This window comes from Artemia sp. Qi Xiang Cuo, chromosome 12 (assembly GCF_049724085.1).
Source record: "Artemia sp. Qi Xiang Cuo chromosome 12, ASM4972408v1, whole genome shotgun sequence".
Classification (NCBI taxonomy): domain Eukaryota; kingdom Metazoa; phylum Arthropoda; class Branchiopoda; order Anostraca; family Artemiidae; genus Artemia; species Artemia sp. Qi Xiang Cuo.
The window spans coordinates 68,026,354-68,053,277 of record NC_142805.1 but is presented as its reverse complement, the minus strand read 5'-3'; the positions used below and the strand labels follow the sequence as shown (position 1 = coordinate 68,053,277).

At 33.8% G+C, this 26,924-nt stretch overlaps 1 protein-coding gene across 2 annotated transcripts in view; it reads right to left on the bottom strand.

Moving 5' to 3' along the window:
• The window catches only part of sqh (Myosin regulatory light chain sqh), a 29,783-nt gene extending 4,092 nt beyond the window's left edge, over window positions 1–25,691 (bottom strand). Inside the window, exons 1-3 of one of the 2 annotated variants that reach the window (XM_089098459.1) lie at window positions 25,594–25,691; window positions 6,295–6,510; window positions 4,801–5,030 (exon numbers count right to left, since the gene is read on the bottom strand). In XM_089098459.1, coding sequence (XP_088954585.1) covers window positions 4,801–5,030; window positions 6,295–6,484 — 420 coding nt within the window. In that variant the 5' untranslated portion in view covers window positions 6,485–6,510; window positions 25,594–25,691. Of the gene's footprint in view, window positions 1–4,800; window positions 5,031–6,294; window positions 6,511–25,464 lie in introns of both variants that reach the window. The other variant, XM_089098458.1, reaches the window with a different exon arrangement.
• Between the last annotated feature and the right edge of the window lie 1,233 nt (window positions 25,692–26,924).

Sequence of the window (26,924 nt, the reverse complement as noted above, 5' to 3'; positions counted from 1 at the left end):
TGGAGCTGTTCCACAGTGATCTCAGGGCACTGTGTATATTTCTGGGGGGGAGACAACCTTGGACTGGGGCTTTGTTGTTTTTCAGGGCCTTAATCGCTTTGAGTATTTCTGTTCTTGTTGGGGCGGCTAGCTCGACATTATAAGGTTCTTTTTTAAAACTAGGGGGTAACCACCAGCAGTTCATGATGGGGATGGGTTAAGTTGTGTTTGGAAGTGATCTTTCCATCTGGTCACACGCTCCTTCTGACAGCTGTGCTTCTTATCAAAAACATTTTGAAAGTATTGAAAATAATTTCAAGAATTTTACAAAGGTCATTGAGGTTAAAATATTGTCACTATGGCCAAAGTTAAGAATCTTTCTTAAAGGGCAACCACCCAGCTGAGGAGGAAGGATCCTATCATATCGCGACAATTTTTGTTTTACATTATAATTTGAGGATTCCCCAATTTCTTCTTAAAATGTACTTTATCATGCGCATAAGCAGAGACTACAAAACAGAAAAAAAGTAGGTTTTGGCTGGTCTCTAGTGATTTGAACATACTTGAAAAACTATTTTGTGGTTGAACTCTAAATTTACAAAGCTATAGGTTTTGGGTTCTGAAATAACAAACAAGGCTAAAAATTTGACAAAAGCTACCTAACTATACCAAACTACATTCCTTTAAAACCAAAGGAAAATATGTTTCTTATATACAACATTCGCAAATTATAAATCCATTTTTTTTCTTTGTTTTTTTTTTCATAATAGAGTGAAAAATAGCAGCAATAAAAAAGCTTGAACTTCGGCAACTTATTCCAGGACAAAGCCACCAGAGGCCAACCTAGTTGAACGAAGTAGCGTTAATTCAGAAAATAAGCTTTCCATACTATATTTCCAGATGGCGGTTCTTGAAACAAAATTTCTGGTTTTCTGATTCCAGATACCGCCAATATGGGCAGTGTGCAATGCCGTACCCGCCGTCTGACTCGTAGATACCTAACAAAAATAGATATAAACAATTTTCGTATGCTTTTTTGTGGTGTTTTTGTGCAACCCCCCCCCCCCGAAAAAAAAACTGAGAGTAAAACCCCTCCGAAAAAATGCTGGGTACGGCCTTGGCTGTGTGGATTAAACATGTCAAATTTCATACCCTTTATTGAGCCAAATTGATAATATTTTCCAGTTAAAGTGCGACAAAATATTTTAAAATATGAAAAGTTGGCATGACAAAAGAAGATTAAAAACTATTTGCGGTCGGAAGTAAGATAAATAAAAATCCCTTAGAATCATTGTGGTTGAAATAAGAAATACCTTTAAAAAGACAATAATAATTGAGATAAAATACAGATTTTCATCCCAATTCTATCGTAAATAAAACTGAAACTATTAACTCTAGATCTACTTTAACAATGAGCCTGAACAAGTGTCAAGAGAGGAAGGCTTTCTATGCTTCTATAAAATTATCAATAGATTGTTATTAAGAAAAAGGAAAACTATCCATTGTTTTAAAGATTATCTTTTCTTGTTAACATAGCTTGTAATGTTACATTAAATTTAATATGGTATCTAACCTATATGGTAATTAACATAATTTGGTAATTGATATGGTAAATAAAAATTAATATGGCATCTAACTTAATTTTAATATGGTATCTAGCACCAGCCATGACGCTAGTAGAAACACCACTAATTTCCTATTTACTATATTTTGCCTCTGCACAATATGTACCTGACCGTGTTGGTGAGATCAGGCAGCCAACAGCTAAACTGAAGCTACCATCTAATGCTACATAGCTGTTACAGAACAGCTTCCTATGAGGGTGAAGAAGATAATATTTGTCAGTTGGTTTCTGAATGATCAAATGGAGAGTGCATAGTTAATTTTTTTTTGCCTAAAGGTAAAAATCTACATATCATTATAGAGATTTTATGCAATCAGGGTTTAATTAAAAGGGGGCGAATTTTATATGTAGTTTGGTAAGTATAGTCCGTTTTGTCGGATTGAGTTTGAAGGATTTTTGAGCAGGGAAGGGGCAGAGGGGTTTGAACAGGGGCGTCCCGAGGGGAGTGCGTGACCCCCCCCCCAACTTTTTTGGTATTCGGTAAAATGTTCGCCGAAGGCGAAATTTTCGGCAGAACTTTTGCGAAATCGCCCGAAATTTTGCAAAATTCTTGATTTCTGCAGAAAATTCGGCATAAATCATGTAGCGATTCGGTAAAATTTACGAAGATCGCCCTCGAATAAAACGAGTCTCGGGACGCCCCTGGGTGTGAAATGGGCAAAACATTTATTCTAACATTGGAGGTAGTTATTCTAACATTGATAACGAGAGTAACATACTGTCTTCATTGACAAAATCTGATAAATAAATATGAGGAGTCCAAGTCGTCGACGTTACGCGGCCTAAAGATCGTACCTGACACTCAAAAATGACCAATCTATCACTTTGATAGAGATGAACTATCAAAAGATAGTTTGGGCACTTGTTTCGACTTGCCCCTAGTTGGGCTGACTTTTTTGGACTTGACACGAGTTGGGCTGACTTGTTTGGGCTAAGCCCAAAAATTTTGGTCTGATTCCACATCACAACGGTCCCACACAAGCATTTCGGTATTATTCCTTATCGCGATGATTGGTTTATATATCGATTATTGATAATTCATTTGATCGATATAAATTTCACACTGAAGGGTCTAAGACAGTTTTAGAAGAAATTAGAAATTTATGCAATCAGTTCCTAGGGATCAGTTATTGGCAAGACGTATACCCTATGGCTGACTATACTTTAGGGCCTCAATTTTGAAAAGAAAGAAAAAACATTTTTTATGTGAGTGATATCAAATTCATATGCATTTAAAGAACAAAAAAAATACGTGATACTATTGCATTCATGTCATGTTGTATGAAAAGTGTTGTATTCAGATAATATTTTTCTCTTAGTATAAAATATGTCTAGAGGACGACTCGAAAAACGATACCGAGTTAATGGCCTTGTATGCTTCCATCAGTGATTACACGCAAAATTTTAAATAAAAAAATTAAATACCACAAGATTTTAGAAATGTCAAGGTGGGACATGGCTCAAAATCGGCTGGGAACCACTGTATTAACTACGCAGATGCTTTGGAGAGAAGAATATGTCATTCATCCTCAATGTTTACCCATCTTCATTGTCTAGTTAGAGTGAGAATACCCAGGAAAACCCGAATAGAACCATTTCACTTAATATATTGCTAAGGTTCATCGGTTCTTTTACAAAAATATAATGCAAAAGCATTTGGGTTCTATATAATTGAAATATTTCAATGATCCGCCTATCTTCTCCTGTTTTGATATATTCCACCCAACTCCCCCAAAAGACAACTCATATATACACCACAGAATTTCTATGATTTTTATATATGATATATTATATTTTATATCTTTAGTCCAGTTCAGATTCATTCAACAATATTTTGGGAACTCATGTGATCGAGTTGCTTCAGTTATTAAGCTATAACCCCTATTAAAAAAAAAATTAGGGGAAAAATCAACCAACAGAAAAAATCCTTTGTAATACTTTCAAAATTCAAAATATTAATGAAGCTAAATAGCTCTGATTTTAACAGCGAAAACTATTAGTAAAAATCACAGTTTATATAATTATCCAGTAAGTTTACCGCAGATGATTTCTGGCTCTTCATTCTCGGTGCGAACAAAAAGCTCCTCCCACTTATTTCTGCACTTATTGTCCACTTATTGGTGAGCCGGCCAAGTGGTTTTGTCAGTACTTGTTCCGTAGGTGATTATTCTTTGTCTATCCGTGAAAAAATCTAATGCCGCTTATGTTTATATCTGCAAAAACGTTCTCTGGAGCACTCACACCTCGGTCCGGGTTTTTATAATGGGTGAGATAGGGAAAGATCATACTGGATAATTATATAAACTGTGGTAAAAATGGAGGTCTATTTTCATGAAATTTGACTTCCATCAGGATTGAACCCAATAAAAAATCTGAATGAAGTGATACTAGTGATTTGGTTCTAACCCTTATTTTAAAACTGAAGACAAACAATACCCTAATTTTCCATTGAAACTCCAACATGCTGACCAATCAGAATTTTATGAAAACTTGTTTAATTGGTTGAACCAAGTTCATTAATTCAGACGAAGTTGATAATAACCGAATATATTCTAAATTTTTTAAGGAGGAGATTTTAATTTGTTATCAGGGGGGATGGATGCCCCCTATCCCACTGTAGGGTAGGGATCATTACATTGTCATACATTTTTATGCATCATTGTTCTATTATTTCTATAGTAACTGTTACATTGAGGCTAACCTCTATTTATTCTTGCCTCTCTATGGTATACACAGATCTTTTTTCACCATTTATTTTCATTATTTTTTTTTAGTGTTGCTGTTGTCTTAATATGTTAATTTAAATTGATAAAACTATGTCTTCACTTTAAATTCAAGTATACAAAATTAAGAAAAATATTAAATTTAAGTTCAAGCATTTATTGTCCCACATGCATGAATATAGCCTACACTTGACTAGGTATATGGAGAGGTAAGCTGAAGAAACTAGGCCAAGACAATGATATAGTAATATACTAAGTTAGAAAAACAACAATTAGCCAACTTACAGTAATTACTCATAGTTTATTTCTATTAGTTAATGATTGGGAGAAAAACCAGCAAGACACACAGATCAAAAACCATAAACCTTTTAAGTTGATTATCTTCCTCTAACAAAAAACAAGACAAAGTTCACAAGACTTGATAAATACCAAATAAAATATAAAATAAAATGTATAACACAAGAAAAAAATTACCTCTTCATCAGTAAATCTATCTCCCATAGTTGTAAGAAGTTCTCTGAGCCTCTCCTCAGTAATAATACCATTGTTTTCTTCATCGAAACAACCAAATGCATTTTTAATAACTTCCTCAGGATCAGTGCCCTGAAGTCTTTCGCCAAAGAGCGTTAAAAACATGGTGAAATTAATTGGACCTGGGGCTTCATTCATCATACCCTCTAGATAATCTTCTGTTGGATTTTTACCTGAAAAAAAAAATATTAGTTAAATGTTATTTTATTATCTTATATTTTATATATTTTACCAATATTCTATACTTTATTGTGTCAATTCTTATTCTAGTCCTCATCTCATTAAAATCAATAATAAAAAAAAAAGATCTGTCACATATGATTTGATCCTTTTTTTCTTCTTTTGTATACCCCGGTTTCATAAGCTTTAGGAAGCCACACCTTATCAAACAAAATTGTCCAAGTACCCTGTTTATCCCGAAAAATATCAGTCCTAAAACTGTACACGATCCCAGAGGTACATCCAGGACAGATAATGTCTAAGTTTACCCACATCCCACCACCTCCAGGAAAATAGGCTAAGTCAACTTAATACCTCATAGCAAGTCTCCCCCTTCTTGATAGGGGTAAAAGGTTTAGCTTAAAAACCTTCTTTTATTATTGTGGCAATACCATCAATCACCAAGTATAACCTAAGAAACAAAATCTGTCATTTTTGTTTTTCTTGCATTACAGCATCTTGCATGTACTAACAGGTATACCCCCCTATTACATGGAATTTATTATAGTATATTCCTTATCTGACACCGTTAAGCTATTCAAACTGTGCTTAATCTCAAGGTCCAGCCATGGGTCAAACCCCATTCCTCCATAAAAACACACAATTAGACAAAGATATAACTAAATGTTTCACAAAATGTCACTGCTTAAAAAGTAAGGCAAATTGCTTGACCTGAAAAACATTACATGTTTTAATTTTTTTTCTTTTTTTTCAATAGTTTACAAATTTTTGCAAGCAATTCTTTCTTAGCTCATTAAACTGTCATAACAACCCCCTTGTCTCACATTATTACAGCTAAATATACCATGTGGGATCTTAAAGACGCACCCTGGATAGAGGGGACGAGGCTTACTCCTCATCCCCCCCCCCAAAAAAAGAAAAAAAAACATACTTGAACTAAAAGTGAAACAAAATATTTCACAGCACACCCCTACTTAAAAATTGGGGTGCATGGTGGGCTTTAAATTCCCAATTCATTGAGAAAAAAATTATTGAAAGGTTTTCATTACCAAGTTTAACTAGACAAAAACAAAAGAAAGACAGAAGAAAACTCATGTATAAACAGAGGGAAGAGATTTGTGCCCTCAGATTGGTATAAAATACCCCTCCAGAAAAGACAGAAAAATTCTGGCCCAAAATGTTACCTATTTCATATACTAATCCTCACCCATTTTTGCATAGAAAATGACAACTGAATTTACAAAGAAAAGGTGTTACCCAAGGAGGCAAGCATGTCATGAAGATCTTCTTTATCAATAAATCCATCCCTATTTTGGTCAATCATGTTGAAAGCTTCTTTAAACTCTTGAATTTGCGCTTGATCAAACATAGCAAATACATTGGAGGTGGCCCTTTGAGCCCTCTTTTTTGTTGTTCCTCTTCTACCAGCTGTTTTCCTTGATGACATTATAAATACTAGAGATTGTCAATTGCCTGAAATATCGAAAATTGCTATAATTATGGATACATCATATACAATGTAGCAAATACATTGGAGGTTGCCCTTTGAGCCCTCTTTTTTGTTGTTCCTCTTCTACCAGCTGTTTTCCTTGATGACATTATAAATATTAGAGATTGTCAATTTGCCTGAAATATTGACAATACCTATAATTATAGATACATAATAATAATAATCTTTATTCGTTCCCTTTATCACACTGCAATAACATGGGTATTGTCAATTTAAGCACAAAAAAAAAATCCCAAAAAGACACACACCAAGAAAAACACAAATGTTGAATCATCACCTCTACTTCAGGACACTATTGTCACAACATCTGACGCAGTAGGGCACAAAGGATTTCAGATATTTTTGTCGTCGAGTGTGTACTCCAACAGTTTTTTTCCCTCTTTCAGAGTTGCCAACCTTGTTTTGTGTGCGTGGATCTCGGAAGTAAATGGAGGAAGGATATCTCGGTGTGTTGAGGACTTCCGGATGTCAGCTCCAAACTTCATCAGCATTTCATGCCTCCTTTCCTTCAGGGTTGGGAGCTTGATTTGGCTCAAGCTTTGTTCATAGTTTTTATAATTCGGCACAAGAATTATTTTGCACCACATCAAAGTAGTTTAATAGCACCCACTGTGTGCATGATGAACGAGAGGCTTATGTGGCTAGAACCAATTCTCCAATCAGGGATGAAACAGTGGGAATTCCCTTAAGCCTCCACATCTCCCTAATTTTACCTTTTATGTACCACCATAAATATTCTGGTCTCCCTGCTAAGAATGAAATATGAGTTCATCTATGCCTTGGACATACACTCAGGATGAACAAAGACTAGAATGGTTTTACTAAATACCCCATAACAGGGTGGAATAAAAGTTGGATCAAAGAGTTTGGGAAATTGACAGGAGGAATATTTGGTAAAAGAATTTTACAGGAATAGAAAATTAATACCCTTAATGACAATGCAGCATTATCAAGAAGAGGAAGAAAAAGTCAAAACAAGATTAATGATAAGTCTACCAAAATATGAATTCCATCTAAAGTTGACTTGTATTCAACCTGACATCTTCTGAAAAGCAGTCGGATTCTTTTGCTTCTAAAATGCTTTTTAGTTGTTTACACAAGAGATTAGGGCTATACTAGTATGCCAATTTGGCGGTTTTTTTTTATTGAATAAATATAGGCTGCCCAATTTTACACCTGATTTTTAACTTCTTGATTCAATAAAAAATATTTTCTGTGGAAGGGTCTCTTTAAGGGGTAAAAAAAAATGAAAGTTTGAAAGGCAAGGTTAGGGCAGTAGAGGTATTTAAAGGGTTTTCCTACTCCAGTTTGAAACAGTTTCTTGGTTTAGCAGTGCCAAATGTGGATGTGTATTGTTGTGAAGACAAATCAAACCTTTAGTCAAGAGTCCACAACATTTGTTAAAATGGCAAGCTCTAAGTCATACTTGCAGTATTCTGGAATTTATAAGAGCCTACCTATTGTGACTGTCCTGAAGATAAATGAGCCAGTATTTTGAAATTATTAATTAAATTGTTTCTGAGCTATAGTGCTTTGTCTTGTTACTTATTGAATGACCCTTGTACCATAAATTCAAATGTTTATTGAATTGGATTAGATGCCTTTGGAATACATTAATTTAAAGGAATTGATTTAATAATTTTGTATGTTATTGTTAAACTAATTTTTTAACTGTAAATCATTGTATAGAAATTTTAGACAAGGCAATAAATAACAGTGATATGCTCAGAAAAAAGTAAGCCTTAACATTCAAAAGATACGTTGTGAACTCTTGACAAGAGGCGTGACTTCTCCATGAAAATGTGCACCCACACACGTCACTGCTAAATCCAGAAATATTTCAAAACTTGGGTGGCGATCCTTCTAAATCCCTGCCCTGACCTTGTCCCTTCATTTGGTTATACCCTTAAAGAGGCTCTATACACACAACATTTTCAACCTCGGGATGCAATTAAAAATCAGGTACAAAAGTGGCTTTCAAATCAATCTAAAGAATTTTATGCCAGAGGCATGCACAAATTATAACAAACGCAGGACAACTTTATAAATGTTACTCAGGGCTGTGTTGACAAGCAGACAAAATTTTTAAATTATAAATTAAATTGTTTCTGAGCTACAGTGATTTGTCTTGTTACTTATTGAATGACCCTTGTACCATAAACTCAAATGTTTATAGAATTGGATTAGATGCCTTTGGAATACATTAATTTAAAGGAATTGATTTAATAATTTTGTATGTTATTTTTAAACTAATTTTTTAACTGTAAATCATTGTAAAGAAATTTTAGACAAGGTAATAAATTACCTTTTAGGGCACCTTTAAGGACTCAAAATGGAATTCAGACCTGAAGCAATTATTATATTTGGAAAGAACACAAAAAAGGCATTGAGACATGTGTTCACTTTTGTCCTAACTAATTAATGGAAAATGGGAAAAATTTACCTGCTGAGTGATAACTGATAAGTGGTCCTATTACTGGGTATCTTACCCTACTTATTAGCTAAGGTCTCAGAATATTTAGATAAATTCAATGTTGAAAATCCAATTTTAGGTAGTATAATAGAGGTTTTAGGGTGATTTAACTTTTGATATGGAAATGAGCTGTACAGATATCTTAGGTCAAACCAGAGTAACTTTACTTTAACTACAGAAGTAAAATCCACTGGGAATGGCTGTGAAGTGGCTTTTAAGGTTTGTAAGGGTATAATCTTAATAAGTTTCAACTTTAGTCGCGACTCTTTCATTAAAAATAATACTTTAATATGTTTCAAACTGATATTAATAGCAATGATGATAATGATAGACAGTTACTTCACTAAAGATGCTTGTTAACTATCTTTATTAAAAGATACTAAAAGCGTAAATTAAAGGGCAAATTTGCAGTTTACAATATAATTTAGCTAGAATGAAAGTGAATATTTTACTTGATGCCTTTTTATGATCTTTCAAAATTCAATAAATGCTTCTAGGGCAAATTCTATTTTGAGTTCTTAAAGGGCTAAGAGGACTTGAAACTGCCCATAATCCCCAAAAGTTTAAAAGTATGTTTATTAAGAGAAAATTGGCTTGTGAGAAAAAAATCGCCATTTGTAGCTGATTCAGAAATAGTATTTATTATTTTCCTTAGTCTTAATAATAAGATGTTATTTTGAAAACAAATTTGTAGAATTTTTTAAAAAGAACCTAAAATCCACCCAAAATGATGTCAGTTTTGCTGTTGTTATTCACAACACAGCAATCAGTCCTAGTTGAACATCGCTGAAGTAAGGATGCTAGGACTGCTTTGAAAAATTTTAATTTGTTGGTTTTATTGGTCGCATTTTGTTGTGAGTCTTTTTTCTTTTACATATTTTTGTCTTGCTGAGGACGGCCCTTGGACATAGGGCCGAAATTTTCATTCAAATTATCTCCACTGTCTTGCAAAAAGATTTCCCTATTGTTCTTTGTGCTTTTGTTGTTATTTTTGGGGAGTTTCAGGCTATTTTTAGCAAAAATTCTGCAAATTTGTTTTCTTGATAACGTTTTACTATTAAAACTAAGGAGAATAATAATTACAATTTCTGAATCAGCAACAAACGGAAATTTTTCTCATTAGACAGTTTTTTTAAGAAACATTTTTAAACTTTTGGCGACTATGGACTATTTTAACTTTTGGGGTCTCATTAAGGGCTCAAAATGGATTTTGACCAAGAAATGATTATTGAACTATGAAATGGCACAAAAAAAGGCATTAAGCAATGTATTCACTTTCATCCTAGTAAATTTATTAAATAATAAAAAACAGTTTTCTCAAATGAAAATAAAGAGTCACATTAAAACCTTAAACAAATAGAAATTATTCTATATACCAGGGGGGTTGCTGTCATCTCTTCAACCTCCCACTCTTTATGCTAATAAATAATAAAAAACAAATTTTTCAACAGAAAGGAAGGAGCAACCTTAAACCTTAAACAAACAGACAGAAATTACTACATATATGAAGGGGGTTACTCCCTCCTCAACATCTTGCTCTTAATGCTAAGTTTTTTTGTACCTTCGAAAAAGCTACTTATTGTTTTATAAATGACCCTTCTGTTTCAGGAGTTGTTATAAAAAATCAGAACAAAATTCAGACTTTAGCATAAAGAGCAAGGTATTGAGGAGGGGCAATCCCCATCATATGCATAGTGATTTCTGTCAGTTTATTATAATTTTTAATATATAATATATATAATATATAATATATTATATAATATATATAATATAATAATATATTATATTATATATATATTATATTATTATTATATATTATATATATAATATATATTATATATTATTATTATTATATATATTATTATTATATATATATTATATATATTATTATAATATATATATTATAATAATATATATATTATATTATATATAATATAATATAATATATAATATATATATAATTTTTAATGTTGCTCCTTTCTTTCTGTTAAAAAACTTGTTTTGTCTTTTAGATAATACAGGAAAATCCAGCTTGCATCAACAGAAAACCTCCTCATGGAAAGATCCTCTAGACAATTCAATTCCAGGGAGAATTTACCCTGAACAATTACATTTAACATCTCTCCATGTAAAATTGAGTCAGCAGAGAGATGATACCACAAATAAAAAGAATTTTGCATGTGATTTCTGGCAAATTCCTACAGTGTAAAATTTCCCCTGAAAAATTCACCCACTCTACCCAAAAACTGTAAGCACACTTCCTAATAAATAATACTACATGCACAAAATAGGCAATTTTTTATCTTAAACCTTTCATCAGGGGCTGTGGGGGGAGGGTCATGTTATCTCCGAAAGCATAGTTGTTGGACTTCTCAACTATGCTAAACAAAATGGCTATGTCATAATTTTTACTGGACAATTTTGGGGGAAAAGAAGACATGAAAGGGGGGCTAGTTGCCCTCCAATGTTTTTGGTTACTTAAAAAGGGCACTAGAAAATATAATTTCTATTTGAATGACTCTCCTAATGTTTTTGGACCATTGGTTTGATAAGATCACCCTTGGAAAAATAAAACAAAAAAAGGTATCTATGATCTTTCAGTGTAAGTGCATGGTTAGTTCACTATATAAGGAAACATGTTAATTCTTACTTCATAATATGCAGCATAATCCTAGTTAGCATATTCTGCAGGGAGAGAACCTTTATCTTCAATATTTTCCTTGTATTTCCAGTTTTTCATTCACATTTTTAAATATTTGTGTCTATTCTCTAAGTCTTAGAAATCATAACAAACACCCAAGTGCCATCTAACTAATCTAACATAACCTAATTTATCAGGATTTGGCTATTAATATATTTTTTGTAGATGGGGCTGATAGTGTTTAAATACAAATATAGATTATCAGAAAATAGAAAATCCAGTCAAATACATGTTAACTGGTCAGAATTTTGTTTAAAAACTTGTACAATGGTGAAAGAGGTGAAGATAAAGGTTCTCACCCTGCAGAATATGTTAAATAGGATTATTCTGGATATTATAAAGTAAGAATTGTTTTCTGCACTTATACCACTTTCTTCTGGCAAAAAATACAAAATTTCACATTTTTGCAGATAGGAGCATGAAACCTCATGAGAGTTCTCTGATAAACTAAACCTGATGATGTAATTTTCCTTAATATTTTTTTTTTACTTTTAGGGGGTGTTTCCCCTTTTAGAAAACCAGGCAAATTGTCTCAGACTTGTAACCCTTGATGGGTAACACTAAACATTATGAATCTTATAGCCTATATTTGGAATAGACAATATAAGCCAAATCTTTTGTTGTAACTGATATTCCAATTCCATTCTTTTAGATTTTTGATTACTATTGAGTCATATTACTCCTTAGTTACAGTTTGTTACCATGAACTGTTTGATGTTGTAACTGCAAACTTACTAATTGAAGTTGCCTTTCTGTTGTTCCAGCTACTATGAAATGTCAGATTAAACAAAAAATTACTCTTTTGTATTTTTTAGTTACTTCTGATGAGATTGGAATGCTGGCTTGCACTTATCCAACACAAGAACTAGGCCTATAGGGTAAAGAGGGATACATATTGAGCAGTTCACATAGGCTAAAAAACTAATGAATAGTGAACATACCACTTGATGCCCTTTTTATGTTCCTTCTGATAAGAAGAATTGTGTACTCCAGCATTAAACGTACTCTTTTATATACTGCAACGGAAACCAGTCACAAGAAACATGCCCATTCAAGAGACAGCTATGGAGTCATGCAATGCAAGGTGTGGTTTTCATTGCATTTACAATATTTAAACTGCTGTTTTTTGGGGTTTAGGGGGGGAAGGTACCTAGGTTAGGTTACCTAATAGTATCTGCTATGCTCCCCCCCTAATGTGCAAATATATAGCCCAAATTTGTTTCTAAACTATTGTATATTCATCCTATTTTATTTCATTAGCATTAACCAAACTAGCAGTAGGTAAATATACTAAAAGAGTACACTTAATACAGGAGTACCTAGAATTGCTGTACTTACAAATTCAATTTTAAGCTTTTTACAGAAAAACTTAAAGTACCAAGGACACCAAAATGAAAACACATTTAGCCCTCTTAATCTATTTTAGGTCTATTCATACCTAAAATCCGGGTTTCCTACAAGTTTTTGTTTAGCTGCTATTAGCATTTTTAGTTTGAATAAATTCGCAAAACAGTGTTGTCAATAATAAACAAGGATAAACTTCGGAGCTGAATAATATTAGCTAAAACTATTTCCTAAGAATCATAAATCATAAATTTTGTTTCCGATGTAAATGGGAGGTAAGTTTAAACTTTACTCCCCCCGCCCTAATGTAGAAATATATACCCTGAATTGGCATATATAGAGGGGAGGGGCTGAAATTCATTTCCGAAAGAAATAATTATTATATTTGTGATCAGCATAAAAAAAAGGTATCGAGTGGTATATTCACTTTATGCGCAAGTCAATAATATGATTTGGTAGATATTTACCTTCGCTGCATAGGCCTATTATAAAGTAAGAAATCCATCATTTTTTCGGTTACTTTTTTATATAGCCTAGAGCTATATGAGACCTTCTGAGGCGGGTGCTGGGGGTGAATTGTCAGGGTCAGAAACGCAAACAAAACCATAAGAACTAGCATAAAATTAGTAGCATAAAACACTGTTTTTCATTTGTGAAAATTCAAAAGTACAAAATCTGTTGATTGCTATGTATATATTAGTGAAAATACATTTTGTGAAAAAATATGACCTCAAGTTAAGAAAGTGACTATTCTGATGTGTCAGAAAATATTTTGATGATGACCAAGTGCAAGATGGTATGCAAGATACCATTTTAGGATATTTTTCCAGCTAGACCCCGACGCCGCACCGACTTATCGACCAAACGCCGCTGACGAGAGGCCTGGCGCCACCGAAGTGTCGTAACGCCGCCGGCGCGCCGCCGCCAACAGAGGTGGTGGCGTTTGGTCGATTTAAAATTAATTTTGCGGCAAGTCCTTAGTGCGTGAACCGCAAATTTGGAGCTTTTCCTTCTTGTGTTATTTATTTTACGGATTAGAAATCAAGAAGGGCTTGTACCATTCTCGAATTTTCAGGTTTTCCCCCGAAAAGCTATGCGTCACCCCGAAAAAAAAATTTGGTTCCCCGAATCACCGAAAACCACTCAATCACGGTGCCACCCCTAGCAAATTATCACCAGTGACTTTCCCTGCCAAATATTACTTGGCATGCCATATTTCTTCACTACTCTCTTGTTCATTAATTTTCGTCTCTTTTGTTACTTTGCATAAAAAAGAGACAGATGCAATTGCAAATATTGCAATATACACAGGTCTTCATATGTTGATAAAAAACAGGATCGTCTTTATGAAATGAGTTCAAATCATTTCGAATGCAGTTTCCCAATCGCTATTTCTTACATCGTTTGTAGTCAAGAATTTTATTTTCAAGTTGAATCCCAAAAAAAAACCTTCTATTGTGACAAATTTAGCTATATAATAGGCTTGTACAAGGTTTGGGAATTAAAGATTGAACTGGAAGTTACCTAAAAAATATGATTGAAAAATAAATTGTAAATTATTGCCTATAGGAGGGGGGATAGGGGGCTATCATTTTAAAATGATAATACCTCATTTTTTTTTATTGAAAGCAGGGATGCCAAAAGGTTAATTATTTTTTTCATTTAAAATGGAGACAGAAGAAAATGATATCAAATTCCCTAGGAAACCATTGAAATATTTTGATAGACCCAAGGCCCCCCATTAGGACTTGTTCATTGTCTTGGGTATTTTGCAATTTCTCATAGGCTACTGGCCTAATTTGCATTTTGTGTGTGCTCCCTTTTAATTGTATTCTTTGGATCTTATTGAATGCCACGGCAAATCTATGACTCAGTTTTCCAATAATTTGAGGTATATCTGAGTAATTTCGACATTTTTGTTGTTGTCTTTGTACCCCCTTACTCACACCCTCAATTTTTTTCAAGGAACACTAAGCTTTTTAACGTTATTTTGCGTGTTTATTTGAACCATATAGTGACCTAGTTAATTATTAAGTAACTTATTTTTCTAATGAAAGCTGAGACAGTATCCTATCAATTTGGTATCCAGAGGGGGGGGGAGGGAAGTATTACATTTAAATGATAATATCTCGAATTTTTTTTTATTGAAAGCAGGGACCCCCAATTTGTTTTTTTTTTCTAATTTAAAGCAGAGACGGTATTTTATCAAGGTGGTATCCAGAGAGAGGGGGGGGGGAGTAGTGAGCTATAATATTTAAATCATAATACCTCGATTTGTTTTTAAAGAAGGGGTGCCAATAATTTAAATATTTTTGTTATTTAAAGCACAGACGGTATCCTATCAAGATAGTATCCAGAGGGGGGGGGGGGCATAGGGAGCTGTTATATTTAAGTGATAGTACCTTGATAGAACCTGTTTTTAATACAATATATCTTTTTAAGAATTCAAAAGAGCAAAAAAAAAAACAATCAATATCAAAGTCACCCATTTCAACTGTTTTGAATGTGATAGGCAAAGGGCACTATAAAAAAAATAAGCTGCTAAGTTCAAAGCTATATTCGAAGTTTTATGATTAGCCTAATTGAATACTAAGATCGTCTGGCACAAAGAATTAGACACACATATAGTCTGAACTCCATGGCAAATCCATATATATCTAAATTTGTCAAGACTCCCCCCATCCCTACTTCCCTAATGGTGAAAAATATACCCTGAATTATAAATCAACACCATATTTTTGGTACATAGCCTAGACTGCACTTTTCAATAAAATTTAGCGTTTCAGCACAATTCAAAATAATGAGTATTTTTAATGCTCTCTTATAATTAAATTATCACTTGACAGGGACTATTAATTTTGAGCCCTGAAGGGGCTAGAAGGCTCAGAACAGCCCATAGAAACCTAGTAACCCTATGCTCAAAAATTTGCTTCTTTAAATAACTGGCTAAAGAGAAAAATAGGTCATATGTAGCTGACTAATGATTGAAGCTGACTCAGGCTATATATTTCCATATTAGGGGGGGGGGGAGTAAAGCATAGGCTCGTGCTATCAACTTCAAAGTCTATTAACCATAATAATTTATTTATTATGAAGTAACTAAGTAAGTCTTTTATTCAGGCTCATCACTAAACAAAATATAACCCAGTTGTGCTGATGATTTGTATCTGGTAATTATGTCAGTGATTCCAATTCTCAAAATGTAAATGGGGCAAAAATAACCAGTAAGCCATGATAAAATAAAAAGTAGCAAAATAGAAATAAGAAGGTATTATTCAAAGTCTAACTGAGGCAACTGCTCCCCCCTCACATAATTGGCACCCCAAAATTATGTGGCCTAATGTTGAATTAGAATAAACAGTGTACAATGGCAAGTACAAACAATACAATAATATATTGTATATGATTCATAATACAATAATATATATTACATAATAACGTTGACAGATAATGATCTAATAGTATTGCTTTATTTAATCAACATTATTTTTGTCATTCAGAGAAGACATGACTCTCTAATTTTGTTCTTAATATAATTCTGTTTTGTGCAACTAGATTTTTTTTGGTACTGTTCTAATATATGGGCAACATGCATGAATTTAGCTTGAGGAAAATTGAGAACAGACAACACAGACTATCAATTTTCTATATTATTGTCTGTAAACAAGGGATTCCTTAGTACATGAACTATGTTTAAACCTTGGTTTTTTGGGGTTTAGGAGGAAAAAAGGTCCAACGTGGAATGTAATTTATGTATCTAGTATGGTCTATGTTTTACCCCCACCCTCCTAATGTGCAAATATACAGCCAAAATTTGTTTCTAAACTATTATATTTTTATCCTATTTTGTTTTATTTCACTAGCATTAACCAAACTTAACTTCTCGCATGTTCCCCAGATATTAGAACAGTACCCTTTTTCCTGCATTGCTTTAGTATAACAGTATGACATCCTTTTTACTAATAAATATCTATAATTTTTGGAAGGCCTAGAGGATATATGTTCTGAAAATTCAATCAATTATTATTATTGCTGCTGGTTTGCCCGTGAGTCTAGGCAATTTGATGTTCATATGTTAGTCCTAAAACTCAGCTGCCCTTGCCTGAGACTATAGGCAGGCAGACCTTATGTCATTTGTTCACCTGCAAATCTAGGCAACTTGTTGGGTCAACCAATTTTGAATGAATTTTGTGTTAGTGTAACTGTCTGAGCTTATAAACTGGGTTGCCTGTCTAAGACTTTAGGCAGGTAGACCATATGCCACTTGTTTGCACACAAGGCCAGGCAAATTTTCAGTCAACCAATTTTCTATTAATTCTGTTTTAGTGTAACTGTCTTGGCTTATAGATTGGGTTTTCTGACTGAGGACTGCAAGTCCAGGTGACTTAGTGGTCATGTTAATCCTAAAACTTGGTCAAAATGCCTTAGACTCTAGGCGGACAGGCCTACTTGAATTACAATAGAGATGACTAAGATTTTTGGGCTGACTCACAACAGACAATGTCTATGGAACTTGCTGATGAAGAAGCATCCTAAGCCTAATTTTCCTGGCCACATAAATTCTCAGGTAGGTTGACTAAGTTTTAGGATTGATATGTGACCACCAAGTTGCCTGAACTGCAATTGAAACTATGAAAAGCCATCTGTATGACTTTGTTGTTTTCTCTATGTATCAGTGGAGTAATGTAATTTCTTTTGTATGACATTTTAGTGGATCATATATTAAATAAGAAAACCAAAAAGCATTCTGTAGAACTTTATTCATGTTTCTCTATAATTATTTTATATTATAATTAAAAAGTTTCTCTATAATTAAAAAGTCATACAGAAGACTTTATATCATTCTCCATGTTTAAAGGAAACACAATATTGCCTATTGTTTTGATTTTATAGTGCTTTGTATATAAGAGTAAATGACAATATTTGTTGCTTAGAGTATAAAGAACCAATGACTTTAATAGGCCTAGTCAAACAGTGCTCACCCAAGTAATTTGTATTTCTAATATAAAAAAAACATAAATGGTATATGCTACTATTATATAGTAACTATGAGGTAGATTTATATCAAAATATTCAAGCAAATCACACAGCCTACTAGGTGTCTTTGCCTACATAAGGTAGGCTATCAGTGGAAGTCATTAGGTCTGCAAAACTACCAATAGGGTAGCCTATATATTGATACTTTCTTTTAAAATCATTAATGTTTACCTTTACACTGCTTCATGGTTAAAAGATCCTGGAATGCCAAAAATCCTAGTAAAATCCAAGACTAGGCCTAGTCTAACCAAGCTCTTTTCAAGAAGCATTCCTTAAAAGTATTTTTCAAAGAAAAGAGCTTTGCTGAACTAGGTTCTGATTTCTGTTTTACCATAACATACAAGAAAACAACACTTTCTAAGGCTATACGCTGATTTATTTATTTTTTGGTCATTTTCTACTGTTTAAAAGCACACGTTCTTTATTTTTGAAATTGGCCACGAACTTGTGTATTGGAATACATTATGTAAACGGGCGATCTTTCTCCTTAAAAAAATGAATTATCGGTTTTTCACACTAATTTAAGACATATATGGCTCTGTAAGTTTGCACTTGACCAATTTAATGAATTAGTTTTCATTTTAGGTGTCCTTGGTACTTTAAAGGGTCTGTAAAAAGGAGGTAATAAGGTAAAATTCTACTTTAGCTACTTTGGCTATCTTGGAAAGGGGTTAGGTTGGGAAAATAAAACTTTCAGAGATGGGTCTACAGGCTAAAGTATGTCCTAGGAAGGTATTTTGAAGTACCTACTTCCACCCCTTCTCTCTCTGAAGGTCCTGACCATTGATGACCTTTAAAAATCTGTGTGTTATAAAAGTGAAACCTTGCAACATAGATCTTCTGTTTAAATGAAGTACAACAAAATTGTTTTCAGCTTTACAACTTTACTCAATCCCAATTTATAAGGCTTTAAAAATATACAAATACATTTCATAAATTTTGAAAAAAACATCGATATAGCTTAAAATTCTACTTAAATAACAGGAATTTTATTTTCAGAACTAGAGCCAGAGAAAAAGAAACTGATAGCTGAAAATTAAGGTAAAATGTTGTTTTGTCAAATGTTGACCTGTCATGTAGGCAAATTGCAGGACCCTCTAGAGGGAGAAGGAGTGGAGGTAGGCTAGGAATTTCAAAATACCTTGATGGGACATACTTTAGCATGTAGGCCCATCCCTGAAAATTTCATTTTCCTAACCTAACCCCTTTCTGAGATAGCCAAAAAGGGTAAATTTTTGGCATTTCATATTATTGACTTACAAATAAAGTAAACATACAACTTGATGCCTCTTTTTAAGTTCTTTCCAAATAAAACAATCATTTTTGTCAGAAATGAATTTTACCCCCACCCCTATATATACCAATTCAGTGTACATATTTGCACATTAGGGGGGGGTAAAGTTTATTTCTGATCCAAATGAGAGGTAAGTTTAAACTTTGCCCCAGTAAAATTCTACTTTAGCTACTTTTGGCTATCTTGGAAAGGGGCTAGGTTAGGAAAATGAAATTTTCAGGGATGGATCTACAGACCTCTACTTGTTCTCCATCTAGAGGATCCTGACCTTTGATGACCTTTAAAATCTGTGTGTTATAAAAGTGAAACCTGGCAAAATAAATCTTCTGCTTAAATAAAGTACAATAAAATTGTTTTCAGCTTCAAAACGTTGCTCAATCCCAATTTATAAGGTTTTAAAGATATCTTCTTCTTCTATTTCACAGCAGGCAGGCTTTTCAGTTGATACTATATAGCCCTTTTCCTTTATCTTCACTCTGTGGGCTACAGAGCTACAGGCTTGGTTGTCTCTTATTTATTAGATATTCTCAGATATCTTTCAGTAGATCTTTCAACTCAAGGAGTTCAAATATAAGATGATAGATATCGATTTCTATGCTCTGTGTGTAGGTATAGTTGGATAGGCTCTTGGCTGATAGTGAGATTTTGTGGTGTTTGAAGCACTTTGACAGTTTAAAATGCAAGGTATGCTGTGCAGACGTTAGCATATTACATTCAAATAGGCAGTGGTCAATTGTTTCATTATTCATAATACAATACCTGCAAAGAGGGGACAGGGGAACTGAACCACTTGAATTAGGAAACTGATACAAGAATGCAAGAAAGATATGTAAATACATTTCCTAAATTTTGAAAAAAAAACATTGATATGGCTTAAAATTCTACTCAAATAACAGGAATTGCATTTTCAGAACTAAAGCCTGAGGAAAAGAAACTGATAACTGAAAATTAAGGTAAAATGTTGTTTGGTCAAAATTTTGCCAGGTAAATAAACCTGTCATGTAGGCAAATTTCAGGACCCTCTAGAGGAAGAAGGAGGGGAGGTAGGCACTTTGGTAAATTTGCAGGTGCACAATACTTTAGCTAGGATGAAAGTGAATACATCATTTGATGCCTTTTTTTATGCTCTTTCATAATTCAATAATTGCTTCTATTGCAAATTACATCTTGAGCCCTTAAAAGGGCCCCAAATGTATTTTATATAAATTAATTAAAAAAAAACTTTTTTCCACAAAAGAAATTTTTCCACAAAAGAAAAGTAAGGTAAACAAAAAATGAGCAAAAATAAAATCAAATAATCTACCAAGCATGAAAATACCACAACTCAGCGTCAATATATAAATGAAACCCAAAACAAACAGAAATTACAATAAATAACCAAGTCAAACTCAAAACAAGCAGAAATTAACATAATTTGGGCTCAAATTCCCTATGCCTTCCCAAGGCCAGAACATAATTTGCACTTGACTGATTTAAAATATAAATGTTTTTACTTTATAACTTTAATAAATCAAATAATACTAACATTTTGATTACTAATTATCAGTATTTGTATATTAAACTGACAATGCACATTCATTTGTATTTTTTCAGTAAAGTGCATATTATAACTGTTATGCAAATTATAACACTTATAACCCTTGCCCTGAAGACTGTGGGGGGAGTGTTCTAATCAAAGGTATAATATCATGAACTTTAAACTGCATGGAACAAAATGGCTATCTCAAATTTTTGATTGGATGTTTTTGGCAAAATGGTGGGAGTGGAAGGGGTGTTAGTTGCCTTCCAATCACTTTTGCCTATTAAAAAGGGCAATAGCCATTTCAATTTCCAATCAAATGAGCCTTTTTGAAGTTTCTATGACAATGCATTCTATAAAAACCTTATATGCCCCAAGGTCATAACTTACAACCCTTGCCCAGAGGGCTGTAGGGGTGGAGGGGTTGTCATCCTTAAAGACCTAAATTCCAAAACTTTCAACTATGTTGAATAAATTGGCTATCTAAAAGTTTTGATTGAATGTGTTTGGGGAAAAGGTGGGCGTGAGAGGGAGGTTAGTTACCCTTAAATCACTTTCAGGACTATTAAAAAGGGCACTAGCCCCTTCAATTTCCAATCAAATGAGCACTTTTTCAAGTTTCTACAACAAAGATTTCATTAAAAACTTATATGCCCCCAGGGCTTAACTTTTAACCCTTGCCCTGAAGACTGTGGGGGGAGAGTTCTAATCAAAAGCATAATTTCCTGAAATTTAAACTGTGTGGAACAAAATGACTATCTCAAAATTTTGATTGGATGTTTTTGGAGAAATGGTGGGTGTTGAAGGGGGCTTAGTTGCCTTCCAATCACTTTTGACTATTAAAAAGGGCACGAGCCATTTCAATTTCCAATCAAATGAACCCTTTTTGAAGATTCTATGACAATGCTTTCTATAAAAACCTTATATACCCCACGGGCATAACTTACAACCCTTGTCCTGCGGGCTAAGGGGGGGGGGGTGTTGTCATCCTCACAGACCTAATTTCCAGAACTTTCAACTATGTTGAACAAAATGGCTATCTTGGAATTTTGATTGGATGTGTTTGGGGAAAAGGTGGGTGTGAAAGGGGGGTTAGTTGCCCTCCAATCACTTTTAACTATTGAAAAGGGCCCAAGCTCTTTGAATTTCCAATCAAATGAGCCTTTTTTGAACTTTCTATGACAACACTTTCTATAAAAAACCTTATATGCCCCCAGGGCATAACTTTTAACCCTTGCCCTGAAGACTGTGGGGGGAGTGTTCTAATCAAAAGTAAAATTTCCTGAACTCTAAACTGCGTGGAACAAAATGCCTATCTCAAAATTTTGATTGGATGTGTTTGGGGACATGGTGGGCGTGGAATGGGTGTTAGTTCCCTTCTAATCACTTTCGACTATTAAAAAGGGAACTAGTCATTTCAATTTCCAATCAAATGAACCCTTTTTGAAGTTTCTATGACAATGCTTTCTATAAAAACCTTATATGCCCCTTATATGCAACCCTTGCCCTGAGGGCTGTGGGGGAGTGTCCTCCTCATGCTGAACAAAATGGCTATATAAAAACTATTAAAAAGGGCACTAGACCTTTGAACTTCCAATCAAATGAGCCCTTCTAGAAGTTTCTACAACAAAGATTTTAATAAAAACTTATATGCCCCCAGGGCATAGCTCATAACCCTTGCCCTGAAGACTGTGGGGGAGTGTCCTGCTCAAAGGTACAATTTCCTGAACTTTAAACTGCATGGAACAAAAAGGTTATCTCAAAATTTTGATTGGATGAGTTTGGGGAAATGGTAGGCATGGAAGGAGTGTTACCTGTCTTCCAATCACTTCCAGCTATTAAAAAGGGCACTAGACATTTCAATTTTCAATTGAATGAGCCCTTTTTGAAGTTTCTACAACAACACATTCTATAAAAACCTTACATGCCCCAGAGCATAACTTACAACCCTTGCCCTGAGGGCTGTGTGGGGGGGGGGGGGGTTGTCCACCTCAAAAACGTATTTCCTATTTGAAAATCAACTATGCTGAACAAAATGGCTATCTCAAAATTTTGATTGGATTTTTTGGGGAAATGGTGGGTGTGGAAGGGATGTTAGTTTCTACAACAACTATGCCCCCAGGGCATAACTTACAACCCTTGTCCTTAGGGCTGTGGGGGAGTGTCCTCCTCAAAAACACATTTTCTGTCTGGAAATCAACTATGCTGAAAAAATGGCTATCTCAAAATTTTGATTAGATGTGTTTTGGGAAATGGTGGGCATGGAAGGGGCGTTAGTTCGCTTTCAACTATTAAAAAGAGAACAAGCCACTCCAATTTCCAATTGAATGAGCCCTTTTCAAAGTTTCTACAACAACTTCTTTGATACAAAGTGCCCTGGTCAAAAGGAAAAAATAGTAAATTATACACTACTGTAACATCATTCTTAAATGTCCCCAGGGCATAAATTGAAACCCTTGCCCTTGAGGGTTTTGGGGGAGTGACCTCCTCAAAAACATATTTTCTATCAGGAAATCAACTATGCTGAACAAAATGGCTATCTCAAAATTTTGATTGAATGTGTTTGGGGGAATGATGGGCATGGAGGGGGGGGGGGGCTAGTTGCCCTCCAAACACTTTTGACTATTGACAAGTGCACTAGCCACTCCAATTGCCAATCAAATGAGCCCTTTTCAAAGTTTCTACAACAACTCCTTTGATAGATAGTGCCCTGGTCTAAGACCAAGAGAAAAAAAAAAAAAAATACATTGTGCCAACATTGGTCTTTACTTAGGCAGTACTATCATGCTGCCTATGATTATGAAAGAGCATAAAAAAGCATCAAATGATGTTTTCACTTTCATCCTAGCTAAATTATATGGTCCACTGCAAAGTTACCATGAAATTTATCCACCCCATCCCCCTAATGTGCAAATATATACCCTGAATTGGAATATACCCTGGATTGTCGACGGCAAAGTTTCGAATCACAAAATTCAGTGCAATTTTTGTTTATGGCATTTGAAAAACTTGAAACATTAGGAAAACAGTTTGAATTGATTTGCCTAATGAATGAGGTTTAAATTGTAATAAATTAGTATTTTCTGAATATATTACTCTTGAACAACTTATTTATAAACTAGAGATGTTTTTAACAACTTTTCAATAACTTAACTACTGTTGATAACTTCTTTGTATGGTTACAAAAATAAATACCTTTAAGGGCTCAAGATGCAATTTGCAACAGAAGCAATTATTGTATTGTGTAAGAGCCTAAAAAAGGGCATCAAGTGATGTTTACACTTTCATCCTAGCTAATGTATTGTGCCACCTGCAAATTTACCAGTAGCCTATTTTAAAATACCTTCCCAGGACATACTTTGGAAAATTTTTACCAAATCATATTATTGACTTACAAATAAAGTGACAATACCACTCAATGCCTTTTTTATGCTCTTTCCAAATATAATAATCATTTTTGTTGGAAATAAATTTTACCCCCACCCCTATGTATACCAATTCAGGGTATATATTTGCACATTAGGGGGGTTGGGGGCAAATTTTATTTCTGATATAAATGGAAGGTAAGTTTAAACTTTACCTCTACCCCCCTAATATGCAAATATATACCCTGAATTGGTATATAGGGGTGGGGGTAAAATTCATTTCTGACAAAAAGGATTATTAGCCTATATTTGGAAAGAGCATAAAAAAAGGCATCAAGTGGTATATTCACTTTATTTGTAAATCAATAATATGATTTGGTAAAAATTTACTCATGCTTTAGCCTGTAGATACATTCCTGAAAGCTTCATTTTCTTAACCTAACTTAACCCCCTTTCCAAGATACCCAAATGCAGCTAAAGTAGAATTTTACCCTTTACCCCTACTCCCCCTAATTTGTAATTATATACCCTGGATTGGTATATATAGGGGTGGGGGCTAAAATTAATTTCCAACAAAAATGATTATTATATTTGTAAAGAGCATAAAAAAGGGTCAATATATACCAAATCATATTATTGAGTTAGGAATAAAGTGAATACACCATTTGATGCCTTTTTTTATGCTCATTATGAATATAATAAGCATTTCTATCAGAAATGAATTTCAGCCCCCCCCATATATATGCCAATTCAGGGTTAGGTTAGGTATAGCCGATAGAGGGGGGGGGGCTGAAATTCATTTCTAATAGAAATGCTTATAATATTTGTAATCAGCATAAAAAAAGGCATCGAAGGATGTATTCACTTTATTTGAAACTAAATTATATGATTTGGTATATATTGACCTAAAAAAGGATTTGAACAGAATTTTCAATTCATTTGTGAGTCAATAATATGAACTGATGAAAATTTGCCTTTCTTTATTTGTAAGTTAAATTACTTTATTTGTTAGAATAGTTAGAACAGTTAGATTAAAATTGAATTTATGTGTAAAGCCATTATTATATTTGTAAATACAGTAAAAAGTCATCGTGTGGTATGTTCACTTTATTTGTAGGTCATTAATGTGAATTGCTGAATATTTAGCCTAACTAGAGTTAGGCTACAATTTTTTTATACATTACCAGATTCAGAAAAGGACATAAGTTGCACTATCACCAACAAAGAATGGCCTATTATCAGATTATACTTAAACATTTATAAAATGAGAAGCATCTCAACAGTAATTGTAAACAACTGATTCAAAAACACACCCAAATAAAATATCAGATAACTTTTTTTATTTCCTTTCTTCAATGAAAGAGCTATAAGATTTGCAATCAAAAGTGAAATCACTAATGGTTTAAGAAAATCACTAAATCACCGAAAAAGCTAAATTTATAATTTGCTTGCATTTTCATAGACGTAATTAACACTATGTGGATTTCTTTCACATTAGGTAATACAAAAAAAAATTACTGTAATAATCATTTGAATAATCAATCGATCACCTAGCAAGTGCGCTTTGAAAAGTTTACGGAGGTTCTTGATGCCTGGATGGTATCGGATAGTTAACCCTTCGATTTTGCCAAAAAGTGTCAGCGCTTACGAACTGACTATAAAAGGTTGAGAGGTCGAGATCTCAGTAGCTATTATGTCAATATTTTTATTTGCTCTGATGAATATTATCATCAAATTAATTATCTCTTTAGCGAAGGGTAAGTTCCGACGCAAGGGGCATCCTAAAAGGTTTTCCTTAAAAAATAATCTCTACTTTAAAATTTTCAAGAAAATTCACAGGATTTTCTTTAGAGCAGAAGGATTTCAAATAATCTTTTAAAGTTTTCTCAAACAATCTTATGGGTATCTTGAAAAGATTTAAATTGAAAATTCTTTTCACGAAATCTAGCCATACTCAGCATAAATAGTTGAAATTTATTGCAATCGTTTCAACTTCAGAATTTGTAAGCATTAAGCCCCACCTCCCTTTTTGTGTTGTTACAGCCTGCCTAGAGAACTGTAAGTGATAGTAATTACTGGGAATATGCACAATTTAAAAAGAAACTACAAACTAGCTTTTACTTTGCAAGAACGGAAGGATTTATCCTTGTTTTGATTTTAGTCTGTTTTTTTTTCGCTTTCAATCTGTTGCTTTAAGTTTAATCATTTGATTCTTGATCGAGAGCACATTTAAGGTATATATTCAGTAATTTGCGTTCCTGTCATCTCAACTGAAGACGTTCAGGGCATATCACGTGTCGCGTATTTCTCCTTGGCTCCTCCTTAACGTGTGTGCAACGAAGAATTTATATACCTTTGATGTGCTTTGATACGCTTCTGGGAAATTAATCTGTACTCTAACGCTAGTTCCTCCGCTGACCATGTCCGTTTGTGGCACTGTGATGTGTCCAATTTCTGACTCAAACTTGCAGTACTGTTCATACCATTGCTGTGAACAATAGTCTTTTGACAACTCTACTTTTTACCGTGTAATTTTTTTAGTAAGAGATCTTGCACCTCCACACGAAGTGAGCTAGCAAGGGTTTTTTCGTAAGGAGGGGGAGGCAACAAATCTTTCAAAACACTTTTCCATATAGGTTTCGTT